The sequence below is a fragment of the Rhineura floridana genome, chromosome 5, assembly GCF_030035675.1.
Source record: "Rhineura floridana isolate rRhiFlo1 chromosome 5, rRhiFlo1.hap2, whole genome shotgun sequence".
NCBI classification, from domain to species: domain Eukaryota; kingdom Metazoa; phylum Chordata; class Lepidosauria; order Squamata; family Rhineuridae; genus Rhineura; species Rhineura floridana.
The window spans coordinates 94218677-94232094 of NC_084484.1; the positions used below are offsets into that span (position 1 = coordinate 94218677).

The 13418-nt window shown below is 41.7% G+C and overlaps 1 protein-coding gene across 9 annotated transcripts in view; it reads right to left on the bottom strand.

Annotated features, from left to right (window-relative positions):
* Positions 1-13418, bottom strand: part of AGPAT3 (1-acylglycerol-3-phosphate O-acyltransferase 3) — a 130817-nt gene that overhangs the window by 26004 nt on the left and 91395 nt on the right. For all 9 annotated transcript variants that reach the window (XM_061627522.1, XM_061627525.1, XM_061627526.1 and 6 more), the window contains 2 exons: positions 10967-11193; positions 94-263 (listed from right to left, as the gene is read on the bottom strand). In XM_061627522.1, coding sequence (XP_061483506.1) covers positions 94-263; positions 10967-11144 — 348 coding nt within the window. In that variant the 5' untranslated portion in view covers positions 11145-11193. The remainder of the gene's footprint in view (positions 1-93; positions 264-10966; positions 11194-13418) is intronic.

Genomic DNA, 13418 nt, shown 5'->3' on the forward strand with positions numbered 1-13418 from the left:
CAACCACTTCCCTTTTCCAAGTTTTGTGTTTTAAAAAACCACCCTATCCCCCAAATTGAAAGTTGTGCAAGGCTACAAGTTCAAGGCACTCACCCCCAACACACCAAAGCGTTCTGTCATGGTCCAGCCACACAGAAAGTCTATTTCAAAGTTGTGGTTCAGGATGATGACGACATGTTCTTTTCCAAACTTATCAACTGTGGCCTGGTCTGAGAATAAAGTGCATTCTGTACCAGACCACCATTCCAGTAGCATCACTAACTCTAGATCACAGGAGGAAACAAACAAAATAGATCAGGCATTAACATTTTACACCACCATATCATGCAGCCTATTTCCATCTTGGCCTTTTTAACCTGCTATGCTGCAGTTGCTGTCAAGTGTGCAATGATATTTTTTATATAGGATAGAAGCAAGCAATATGCTGGATGCAAGCCCCAGTTTGTTACTGCCAACAATTTTCTTCCCAATACTTAAAAAGGCCCAGTTTAACTTTTAAAGATTGCAACTTCATGGGTGCCAGAGAACTTCTAAATCAGATTGTTCAAAGTTTATAATAACGTTTTCAATGCCAAACAAGACAGCCATTCCAACAAATATAAACTGTAACATGGTTTCAAAAGCTCTTATGATACAACTAAGGTCTTATCCAATATCCATCATTTTTGCTAGGACAGAAAAATAACTGTGCCACCTACTTAGCTATACAGTAGGGCCCCGCTTACCAGCGCTTCGCATTCCGGTGTTCCGCTAATGCGGCGGCGGGAAATTCCCCCTTTTAAAGCCGATTTTGTGACATTTTCGCGTCATTTTCATGCGACGGCCCCATTATAGTCTATGGGTTCCTCTTTACGGTGGGGGCCTGGTCCCCAACCTGCCGTATAAGCGGGGCCCTACTGTAGTTAATCATTTGGGAGTGGTGGATAGAACTGTATATTTCTTTTCTCCGCTCCCACCCTCTGTCTCTTCTGCAATATACATTTTCCCTGCTGGGCCTAATTGCAGTTAATCCAGCAATATTAACTGCACCTAGAGGTCAGCGGGGTTCCCACTTAACCCAGGGTCAGAAATCTACTTCCAAAATCTGAAAAGATTAGAGAAGGGAGGGAACATACATTCTCAATGGCCTACTTCGCATATAACCCTAAACCAAACTATGTTTTAATGTGACCAAGTAAGCATGTGGGTATACAGAGCAAAAATCAAGGCCACTTCACTCATCACCCAGTTCTGCTGCTGCTCTGTTACCCAGAGCTAAGCCATGGTTTGGCTTAGCACTGCATCCAAACCAGGGCTTGTGGATTGCCTTGATCTAAACAAACCATGCCTGTAGCCATGGTTTGTTCTTGGCTTACTGTTCATGGTCTGTTTGCTGCAAGACATGGCTTAGCTCAATATAGTGTGGCACCAGCAGGATTGGGGGAGGAGTAAAGCAGCCACAATTTTTACTTTGTGTAACCACGCGCTGGCTTACAGGGTTTGGCTTACTGTTACGTGTGAACTTGGCCACTGTGTGCTCCCTTCCCAGTCCCATTGCCTACCTAATCATGATGAAGCAATCAGCAGCATTACATCAGCACCAACCTGAGGCCCCATTCAGGTGAGAGTTTATTGAAGCGATATTTGCTTTAAACCTGAGTCACTAACAAAAGAAGATTGCTTAGAACTCTGATGTTTTAAAAAGAGAAGCGGCCACATTTCTTGCTGCACAGGTTTACAAGCATGTTGACCGCATCAATCCATTTCTGTTACTGCCTGAATTTATTTTAAATTATTGTCCCTCATACAACTGGAGGCAGGTAACAATAAACTGTGTTCTTTCCCTGCAAATATAGCCCAGTGAATAAAGCCACCCTAAGAGCCATCTATATTATTTATTATTATTTAGTTGCATTTCTAAACCGCCCTATAGCTAACAGCTCCCAGGGCGGTGTACAACAAGATAAAATCACAATATTTAAAATACAAGCAGGTGAGTATTGCGCCATACAATTATAAACATATTTAAAACAGAAATAAAATAAAATTAAAATTAAAATTAAATTAAATTAAAATAAGCTTAAAATGCCTGGGCGAAGAGGTGGGTTTTTACCTGGCGCCGAAAAGATGACAGAGAAGGCGCCAGGCGTATCTCATCTGGGAGGGCATTCCATAATTCGGGGGCCGCCACCGAAAAGGCCCTAGATCTAGTTACTGTTCTCCGGGCCTCTCTATGAGTTGGGACCCGGAGAAGGGCCTTGGAAGTCGAGCGGAGTGAACGGGTAGGTACATAGCGAGAGAGGCGTTCCATCAGATATTGCGGTCTAGTGCCGTTAAGGGCTTTATAGGTAAGAACCAACACTTTGAATCTGGCCCGGAAACATATTGGAAGCCAGTGCAGTTGGGCCAGAATAGGTGTTATATGGTCGAATTTCTTCGTCCCAGTAAGAACTCTGGCCGCAGCATTCTGCACTAGCTGAAGTTTCTGAATCGTTTTCAAAGGTAACCCTACGTAGAGAGCATTACAGTAATCCAATCTAGAGGTTACTAGAGTGTGAATAACTGAGGCCATTTGAAATCTCTGGCTGCGTTTGCGCATTACAGTAAACCATAGTTAATGGTCTGCCAGGAATACAGAGATCACTCCTGCTTCACTCTTCCCCGGTGTGAGCCACAAACCACAATGCATGGCTTCGTGTTATGTCCAAACTAAGGGTTGTAGTTTGTTTGGAGGGAAGAAATTCCACCACCCCATGTCCATAAGTAACAGCAAGTCAGGGGTTGTGGTTGTTTGTTGCTACTTGTGCTAGGAGAGAAGCAATTTCACCAAGGTTTATCATTATGTGCGAACACAGTCACTATCTGTGTGTCTGCTTTTCATCAAGAGGGAACCCTGTGGATGCTGTTGGTCAGCCTAAAGGGCAGTAAGACTCCAAGAGCATTTCCCTATTCTTTCTGACAGTTCCCACCAATAGCTTGAGAGGAGAGCAAAAAGAACAGAGAATGATGTCTAAAGACATTGTTTGTAGCCTGATGGCTTCACTAATGTTGGGAAAATCCCAGTATACTATTTTTTTCTGGGCTCCTAAAGATCTAATATTGACATCTAATAAGTTGATTTCATTTTTATTTTTTAAGCCCTGTGCAATAAATAAATAAATAAATAATGTGATGGTGGACCCTGATGTATTTTTCCAGTGCTACCTTTTATTCTTAAGTGTGTGGGTTAAAAGCAGAAGAAATGGAAAGTCACAGAAATGCATATTTTATAATAATATATTGTACAGTGGGTGTGGGGAACCTTTGGCCCTCCAGATGTTGCTGAACTACAATTCCCATCAGCCCTGGCTATTAACTATGCTTGCTAGGGCTGATGGGACTTGTAGTTCAGCAACATCTGGAGGGTCAAAGATTCCCCACACTTGCTCCACAGGAACTGGAGAGAGAAAAGAGAGAGCACACACACACGTGTGTAAGTGTAAGTGGTAGGCAGAACTTAAAATGCACTGCTGATGGGTTCAGTCTTAAGAATCCCAACTTCTTCTTTTTTACAATTTTATATTTTAACAGCTTTAGCTTTGCATTAATCATCTGGTCACCAAGTCCTAAATGACCTACCTCTTACCCCAGGCAAGGTTTTAGTTCTTAGCAATGGAGGTTTCAAAAACCACAAGACACAGCCTTAAGTAAAAAAAGGTTAAAGATGATTGCTTCTTGGAGCTATTTTCAATTTTCATCTTTTGACTTAGATAATTTCAGGTTTTTGGAGGTGAAGAGATTAGTTTTCTTATTGTACCTTCTATTTCTTTTTTGTTATTTTATTTTATGTTGTGTTTATCTTGTATACATGTTTTGATTTGTTTTAAAATATGTATTCATGTGTTTTAATATGTTGACACCATGCTGTGGTGAAGGGTGGTATAGAAATGCCTAAATAAATAAAAAAACTGCACAGGTATTTATTATGTTTGATTGATAAATGGTAGATGCTCCCTGCCAATAAACTTTAAATCTATATACTTAAAATAAAAGAGGAAAATAGATCAGAGGTCGGATATGGCCCAGGATAGCTACTAGGCAGAAATGTTTGACTGTAGCCAGCACCCTCCTGTGACATCACCCAGTCATGCAACATGGATATAGAAAGGTTGAAATGTAGCTGGGATAATGGATATGAGGGAAGGGCTGCAGCTCAGTAGTAGAGCATCTACTTTGTATGCAGAAGGTCCCAGGCTCAATCCTTGGTGTCTTCAGATGGAGCTGGAAAAGGTTCCTGTCTGGATCCCTGGAGAGTGGTGCCAGCAGTGTAGACAATATTGACCTTGACTTGGTATAAGACAGCTTCCTCTGTTCTTAGGTATGTTCCTCAGCCTTTTTACTTGGTTTTGTACTCTTCCACACAATGGGCAGTATTCCACTAGCTCATCCTGTCAGGGCAAGGATTACTGCTAGCGCAATAGGCCTTTCCCTCCCTCTTTTCTCTCTCCATGTGTTCTGCACCCTCCCCAGATCTGCTCTGGAGGATTGGGGGAACCTCTAGAACAGATTTAGGGGGTGTGCTATGGGAGGGGGGAGTCCCATTCCACTAGCGGTAATCTTTGCACTGGCAGGACCCTGACTTAGCACCATTTCTTTTCAGATACAACCCAACACCCAGAATCCAAAGCATCACAGAATTAGTTCCTTGACCCCACTGGGGCTTGACACTTGTTTATTTCTAAAACAACAACCACCCCTGATGGATAACAGACATTTTTAAAAGTAAGCAGAGTTACAAACAGCATTGGTGATGAAACAGATCAGCTGTTCAGAGGGAAAAGAGTTAAACATTTCACTGAGGGTGCACAAACCCTTGAGTGATCCAGAACTAGATCTTGTAGCCAATGATATTGTAGCCAATGCTATCACAGGCAATACCGAAGACTCTACAGCAAGATGAAAGGGGAGGGTTGTAGTGTGTGTGTGTGTGGTGTTAAGACACCATCTTCAGCATCTTCTTCTTTACCAATCATAACTCAGAACACTTTTCACCATTACTCAGTGTAATGGATCAAAAACATCATCACCCAAGAAACCATCAATACATTATGACAAAGGCAATAAAATAAAAAATAAAACCATTGATTGTATCATTCAGCTGCTTCCTCTCTCCCAGGCATCAAGAAAGCAGCTTGCTGAAAATACCATCTTTGTCTTATCTCCTGATGAGATGTACAGTGTAAAGTCTCTTTTGCAGGTGTTGGGTTAGTTTTTTTAAAAAGAAAAAATTAAAAAGGAATCCTGGAAATGCTACAACTCCTTTGCTTTAATTAGCAGCTGGTATGTGCTATTTCATGGGCACACCAAAATGTTTGGATTGACATAGTCTTACAGCTACCAAATAACACCTTCGCAAAGTTCTGCGTAAGGATGCAGAAATCAGTTCTGCCTGAATCCTCAAGCTGGGCTTTCTGAGTCAGGTTATCAGTTCTAGCCCACCCCTCATCAAGCGTCTTCTCCCTTTTGCTGTTGCTTGAACACCAACTGGCAGCACATTTTTTTAAAAGGATACCCTCATGGTGTGTCTGGACACCAGACTAACTCTGAACAGGTCAGTAAAGAGTTTGGGGTTGGGTGGTACACAGAAATGCAAAGCAGCTTTGTGCCCCAGACTGCATCACTCCCAGGATTTCTTTAAATCAGAGGAAAAGAAGATGTAGGTAAAAGTAAGGTGGGGAGTTTGTCAAATTTAAAGACAGAGCAACAGGACACCGGCTACTTTATTATTTGGTATGCAAACAGGGCAACTAAAAGGTTGAAGGGGACTGAAGAACTTACAAGGAAATGTTAAAGCATTTCATTTTTTTATAGGAAAAAAGAGGATACGACTAAACTGAAGATACAACAAAAGCTGTGAAAGTGAACAGTACAAGCACAAAATTGATAAGCAACTTGAGAGTTGGTAGAGAAGTGACAAACACGTGGTAGAAATTGGCATAATAAATAATCAACACCTGGAATTGCCTACCACAAGATGTGATGACAGCCGCTAACTTTGAAAAAACCTGAAGAAGAGGAAGAAGAAGTCAAATTCATCATGGATAGGTCTGTTCAAGGCCATGATAGCTAAACAGAACCTCCATGTTCAAAGGCAGGATGCCATCGAATACTAGATGCATATTATTAAGGTGGCTCCTTTTGAAGCATATTTCCTAAGAAATGACAATAATGCAACAAAAGAGCCATTTGCTTGAAACGTGTATGGATTTATATGACTGGCATCAACAAAATTTATCCCTTGCACCTGTTGGGAGTTTGAATACTTGAAAAGCAGACAATATCACCTAACACCAGATGAAAAATGCCATCATATTTCTTTAAAGTTGATTAAGCAAAAAAGACCCAAACACCATAAGAGTAACAGGGTCCAACTCCACAATTTGCTAGGCTGCAATCTCACAATAGTAAACTATCCATTTAGATTTGGATGGAGTTATTGCTATGAGAGTAAAAAGTGAGCATGCTGAGCTATGAAAAAAAAGCACAAGTAATCTGGAGGTAGCTAGAATGAATATGGCTAGGCTATAGATTCTCCTCATGAATTAAATATGCAGCAAAGTGTTTTCTCGATGCAGGAAGTCAGACAAAACATCCGTGCTGCTCTACAAGAAGAAATGAGCTTATTCAGAGATCTGCAGCACTGATAATTTTAGTTAAGAGCTGCTCAGCAAGAGGCTGAAATCTCCTAAGGGAGTCAGTCTGGGAATGACTTCCACATGGCTGGCATCCCATGGTGAAGAAAAGGTTTACGATTCTAAAATTACCTCATCTAATAACAATATTGTGAAAAACAAACTGTGCCATTTATCTGGAGCTCCTTTAAAAAAAAATTAAATTAAGGTATCGTTGGAGAGCAATCAGAAAAGAGGGATCTAAATTCTAAAGGGGTTGGTTTGGACCTGGACCATGTATGGAATGGTTATGACAGTCCACCATCAACAAAGACATCTCTTTTCACATCACAATAAATACAATGCTTGGTAGTTCATAAGCTCAGTTGTGAGCCCTCAAGAGACATGTAATATGGAGTGATATGTGAACTAGCTCTAAGACACTGCCTGCTTAAAAGAAAATATTTGATCACCAAAATGCATTGGCATATCAGTTGGTATACATGAAACAAATGGCAATCTTTTGCTACAAACACATCTTTACTTCCACAATAATATTCAAAGCAGGACCTATTTGATTGAGAAGAGAAGGGGGTGAGGAAGAAAGGAGTTACAACATCTTTAGGTCCACTGAGGAAGAAAGGAGTTACAACATCTTTAGGTCCACTGACTTAGCATTTAAAGGAGGGATGCGGAACCTGTGGTTGTCCAGATGTTGCTAAATTTCATCTCCCATCAGTCCTAGCATGGCCAGGGATGATGGGAGTTGTAGTTCAACAAAATCTGGAGGATCACAGGTTAATTATTCGTGATTAAGAGCCTGAGAAAGAATGATAAGAAAGCACCAATCATCACACTCATCCTACTCTCAGGGGTAGAACCGGTGCAGGCCTTGGATTTTAACAGGGTACACACATACCATATATCTTCTATTGAGCCTTTGCTTTACAGCTTAGAGACAGCCAATTCAAACCTTGTCATTTTTTCCCTTCCAGAGATGGAGCAGTAATCTTTGTATATAGGAAAGCCTTTATATATTCCACATGGTCAGTCGTCTAATCGTGTTTGGGAGATGTATAATCAGCTGCATTACAGCGTTAGAATATCAGAATGTCAGTCAAGCTCAGGACTCAAAACTCTCCCAAGACCTAGTTCTTGTACCCAAGATCTTTTAACCAGAGATGCCATGGGCTGAACCTGTTGACTTGATACACTAGGATATTACCCCTCTCTCTTGTCCCTTCCGAAACAAGTCCATACTGACAACTTTGGGCACTGCAAACAAAATTCCCACCCACCCAACACATATCCCCCTGTCTTACTAAAGAGACCACCCCAAAAACCTGAATTGCAATGTCGTTGTCCCCGCTCCTTGAAGTTAATCTACAAAATCCACCTGACTAGGAGCTGTAACTAGAATTGTATCTGTGCAGAGCTATCCTTCTTGCCATAAGAATATCCGGCGCTCTCAGTGTAAGCAAAAGAAGCAGGTTTTTTTAAAAAAAAAAAAATATGGGGAGAGAGACCTGACCATTAAGCGAAATACTCACACTTCATGGATAAGAATAACAAACTAAAGGATATGAATTTGAGAACTGTTAACAACATTATTATAAGGGAAGCCAACATAGTGCCCTCCAGATGTTGTTGGACTACAACTCCCATTATCCCTGACTTTAGATCCGGCAGGCTGGTACTGATGGGAGTTGGGTCCAACAAAATCTGGAGGCCACCATGTTGCCTACCCCTGGATTAGTAGATCATGCCTCTTGCAAAACCCCTTGAGTGAGAGAATTTGGATATAACCGAAAGCCACTTAATACTTAAAATGATTTTATGTTCCTTTCTCAGTACCCTTTCACAAACATGAAAACAAACATAATACACCCCCTTCTCTTGCCTTTTCCTGCCAACTTGGCAGAAATGCCACTTCTACTTTTTAAAAAATAGGACCCTGGAGAGAAGATCCTCTAGGCAACAATGCTGAAAAATGCCATATAAAAGATATGCTTAGGCTGTTAACCTTCCTGCACTCAGGGAGATGCAGCAAGGATAGGGACTGAGGAGAGGCAGGCTGAGGTCTTGGTAATGAACGTGCTCATAGAATAACCACTTTTTAAAAAAATAATAATAATAAAACAGCATTTTAGCAGAAGTTTATTATGGGGCAAGTTGAACAGGATTATTTGCTGGGTCTGTTTTTCACCTTAATAATTTTTCAGAGGAAGAACTGTTCCTTATGATAGTCTTAAGGCTGCAATCCAATACACACTTAGTTGGGAGTAAGTCCCATTAAACCCAATGGAGCTTACTTCTGAGTAGACATGTACTGGCTTGTAGCCTCAAGAGATTTAAAACCAATTAATCTTTAATGTACGACACAAGACTACTTTGTGTGTGTTTGCTTTAAAAGACTGACAAGGCTACCTCTCTGGAATGTGTTCATTATCTCAGGCTCTCTGAATAAAGAATGCAAGGGACTATAAGACTTTTATAAAAACTCTTGCCCAAGTTACAAAGTTGTGCAAGCAAAGTCCGGAAGTGCTGGAGTGAATACTAGAGTAGCCAGCGTGGGTGGGAGAAAGAAAACATTGGCATTTGTGGAAGAAATTTGAAAGTAAAAGACGCTCCAAAGGACTGGGAAACAAACAAACAAACAAAAACAGGCATTAGAAAAGCATGAGAAAACATACAAATCTACACATGGAAGAAAAGGATAGGACATCTGTAAGCTGGGAAATTATAGGAGGCCAGCAGTGAGAAATGGAACAAGGTAAAATAATATTTCTGATGCTCGATCTCTTATCCTCCGCTGGCTACATAGGATATATGTGACAGTGAAGCTTCATTGGACTAGAGGCAATGCCACAGAAGGAATTACCAATACCGAATCAGTTGGGAGTACCGCTGAATGGAAGGATGAAGAACCCATCCTAGCTGTGTAGGCAAGTGGTTGCTCTAGAGGGGTGGGGGTGGAAGAGGGGTAAGACAGCAGCAGGGCTGGAACAGCTGCTCCAGCCACTGACTTGGGACCCCTCCAGACTAGTGGCTTTTTGCAGGTGCATTATGCAACATGATGTAATAATAGTGCATTAGTGGTGTATTTATCCTGGTCCATCCACACATTATTCCTCTTCCTTAGCAGTTTTGTGATGCTTCCCCAATGTTTATTATTGCCAACCTTATTTCAGTCTGCATCTGTATTGGAACTGTTTTTTTTAAGATTTCTTAAAAATATTTTTTAAGTTGTTCTGTTTTGAAGATGCTTTGTTTTTAAGATGTTTTTAGTACTTTATCACTTGTTTGCCACCCTGGGCTCCCTTTAGAAGGAAGGGCAGGATAGAAATTTAATAAATAATAACAGCAGCAACAGCAGAAGCAGGAGGACAATACCACAAATCAAGATAGAACAACTGTGGTATGAAAAAGCTACGTGCCATGCACCAATTGGAAATAAAGAAGGATGACCATCCCAAAACTTTTGCAGGTGCAAACAGTATTGAAAGCAAGATTTAATATAACCACCCCAATATTATCATGAGCACAAATAATCATGAAAGTACATAAGCAGGACATCTGGAAGGGCCCCAAGAGCAGGACCTGAGCGACTTCTTCCTCCATCCATGGCTTCCCAAATAACCTGTTCAGAGAGTTCTGCCTCACTCTTACCCCAGTTCATGCCTTTAGATACAAGGACTCAGAAAAAGGGCAAGTCCCCACATGAGAGAACAATTCCCAACCACAGCTTGCTTGTCTTTCAGCAGTGACAACTATAGATCATTCCCAGGATTTCAGCATCTGCATGCATCAATGTGACTGTCAGTCCCCACCAGTAGTGAAGTGGCAAATTCAGAAGTACAGGATCCTTTCATGATAGTCATGGCCACGACCCCTCCCCCCTTCCTCTTTTTGCAGCTGGGTTGAGAATGAGATCCTTATTAATGCCTTCTCCCACCACAACAGATGTACCTAGAAACCAATGAGCATGAAAGAGGAGCATGTTAGCTACTGAGAAGAGTCTTCTCAGTGGCTGACTCACCTCCTTTCACTCTGATTGGCTCCAATCCGCAGGAAAGGACAAGAAAGCATGTTAGAAGACTCTTCTCAGTGGCTCTCTCCCCTTTCATGCTGATTGGCTTATAGGACGCTGGAGACATACAGACCCTGCTGAGACCCTGCTCCTAAAAAAGTAAGGGGTCTAAGAACATTTGAGAACCTGGACGACTACACCCCTGGTCTCCACTGCCCCCAAGAAGGCATATCCCACAGTTTGAGAACCTACAGACCAAAGAAACTGCACTCCTAGTTTTAATGCACAGAAATCATAGCATACTCACGGCTCCACAATGAATATGAAAGGCGGCAGTTCACTCGTCGATAAAACTGCTTGTTTATAGGCCAGAGGATTAGTGTGCATAACTGGATGAAGTTAATGATGAACCCACTCACAACGAAGACAAACCCAATCAGGAGGTGAACTATGAACTGGGTCTTCAGAAATGCAATTAAGCCCATGATAACCACTTAGTAGCGCTTGCAAGGTCCTTCACTCAGAATTACTGTCCTACAGAAAGAAGGAAAGGAAAAGATTATTTAGCAAACCAAATATTCCTAATCTAGAAGGGGTGGGGGAGATGTTGATTTCCTCCACTCCAAGTAGCAGCTGGCGAAACATAAAAGATATTTTCGTCACCAGGCCAAGTCTATTCAGGTCTCTCTTGGCTGTGGGTCAAGAGCTGGTTAGCACGATGTCACAGGCTATTTTAGAGAAATCGTAACAGGAGCTTTTACTATTAATGACAACCATCCAACTCTTGCGTACTTACAGTTCCTACGCAGTTTGATTTCCCAAAAGCCCTGGCTTCTGAAGTCACCATTTACATAATGATTTTGCACCATCATAAACAGGGAAACACAACTGTCGTGCTTTTACAGTAAACACTGATTTTAAAACCTCTTTGAAATTGTAAGAGAGCCTGCTCATGTTCTGAATGCATAAGGCTGGCAAATGGTCTGGGGAGTGGGGAGCAGGAGGAGGGACTCTGAGCCTTTTCCTGTTCGCTAAAAGCAAAAGTCACCTCCCTCTACACAAAAGGGAAAAAATAGCTAAGGGAACTGGATATATGCAACTGGCAGACCATAAGCCAAATGCATACCCACAAGGGTGCATTCTGGCTCCACAGTTGCCAGCCACAGAATAGATGGGTGTGAAAGAAAGAGTAGCTGAAAAAATGGGACTTGCAACAAGGACACTTGGGTGACAAGATCTGATGCCTTGGCCCTCCCCTCTTCTCAAAATTGTTGCTGAACAAGGTAAAATACCTTTCAACAGCAGAAGGGCCTCAGAGTCTCACTAATTTCAGCAATATCTGCAATCTGATAACGTTATACACTAAAGTAAGCCAAATTTCTCTGCTTCGTGAAAAGCTGAATCCTGTCAAAGTTTGCATATATTATATGGATGGAGGATCAGCTCTATTGTTAAACAACAGGCATTCTGCTTAAAATGTAAAAAAAAAAAAAGCAATTCCTTTCAAAAATGAAGACAATTTGTCCTATCACAATGAAATTTAGTATGCAAGATCCTTTGGGTAGTGAGTGCCAGCATTTGAATTTCAGGTAAGTTGGGTTTACTTAGAACAGTCTAAGAACAAGGCAGAAAAGTGTTTCCATCTCCACCACCACCACCTGGCCGCAGCCCACTACAATGTATTTCCCATCCATTTTTTAAAAAATGGGGGTGGGGTATGGAGCGGCTGATGTAAAACAAGTGGCCAATATGTACTTTCGTTACATTTTTGAAAATCTATTATGTACTTTTTAATGTTTTCTAGATTCTATGTTTCCTGGATTCCCTGTTACTCTGTGGACAGAGATGACGACTGAAATTTGTTTTACGCATGCTCAGAAGCAGCTGCCACTAAGGGGTGCAAGGAGCACACGTAAGTAACTTTGCAATTGCTGGACCTGAAAGTAGTTCGGTGAGATGCATATGTTCAACAGGGCCAGCTGAAGGTATGTATCATAGCAGGACAGGTAAAAAATATGCCACTGCACCCCTTTCCCCAACTCGTAAAAAAAAAAAGAGGGAACAGCAAGCCTTGTTTTGAGCACAGACACAGAGACAATGGAAAATGGATGAGAAAGAAAAAAACTAGATTAAATGACCGATGGTGTGTGAGGGGACAGGAAGGAATTTAGCTGCGTGTTAGGGGAGAAAAGGAGATGTGCTTGCATATGGGGTTCTAGGAAGGAAACAGAAAGGGATTAAAAACAACAACACACACACAGTTCTTACAAATAATTTTTAGATAGCTCAGGGGCTTATCCTACAGTGGCAGACTCAGTCTGCATCAGAGCAGGCTGCATAGCGTCCCAGCATCCAAGGGCCTAGTTCTCACAAAGGTGTCAAACCTATGACTGGGCCACACCACTTCATGTTGCAGGTAAGGGCACACATGACTGAATGGTCCTTCAAAACAAAACAAAAATTCCTACAATTAAAACTGTTGTCACCGTGAGTTCAGATTCCCCGTCTTCAGCAGATGAAGCCAGAATTAAGAATGGGAGGGGGGAATCGCTGTCAGGGCCAGCCCCAAAATCACCTAACCTACTGGAAGCACTTCTGCAAAAGAGTCTCCCTTGTTCTGTTTCAGCAAATGCCTGCTGAAGAATCTGCTGGGGTCATTTCAATGAAAAGACACCTCTTAGGAATGGTAGAACTAGCTGCCAAGACAAAGCTGCAGCTCCTCTATGAGTCTCAGCTGAAGAGGAACTGGTGCTGAAGCA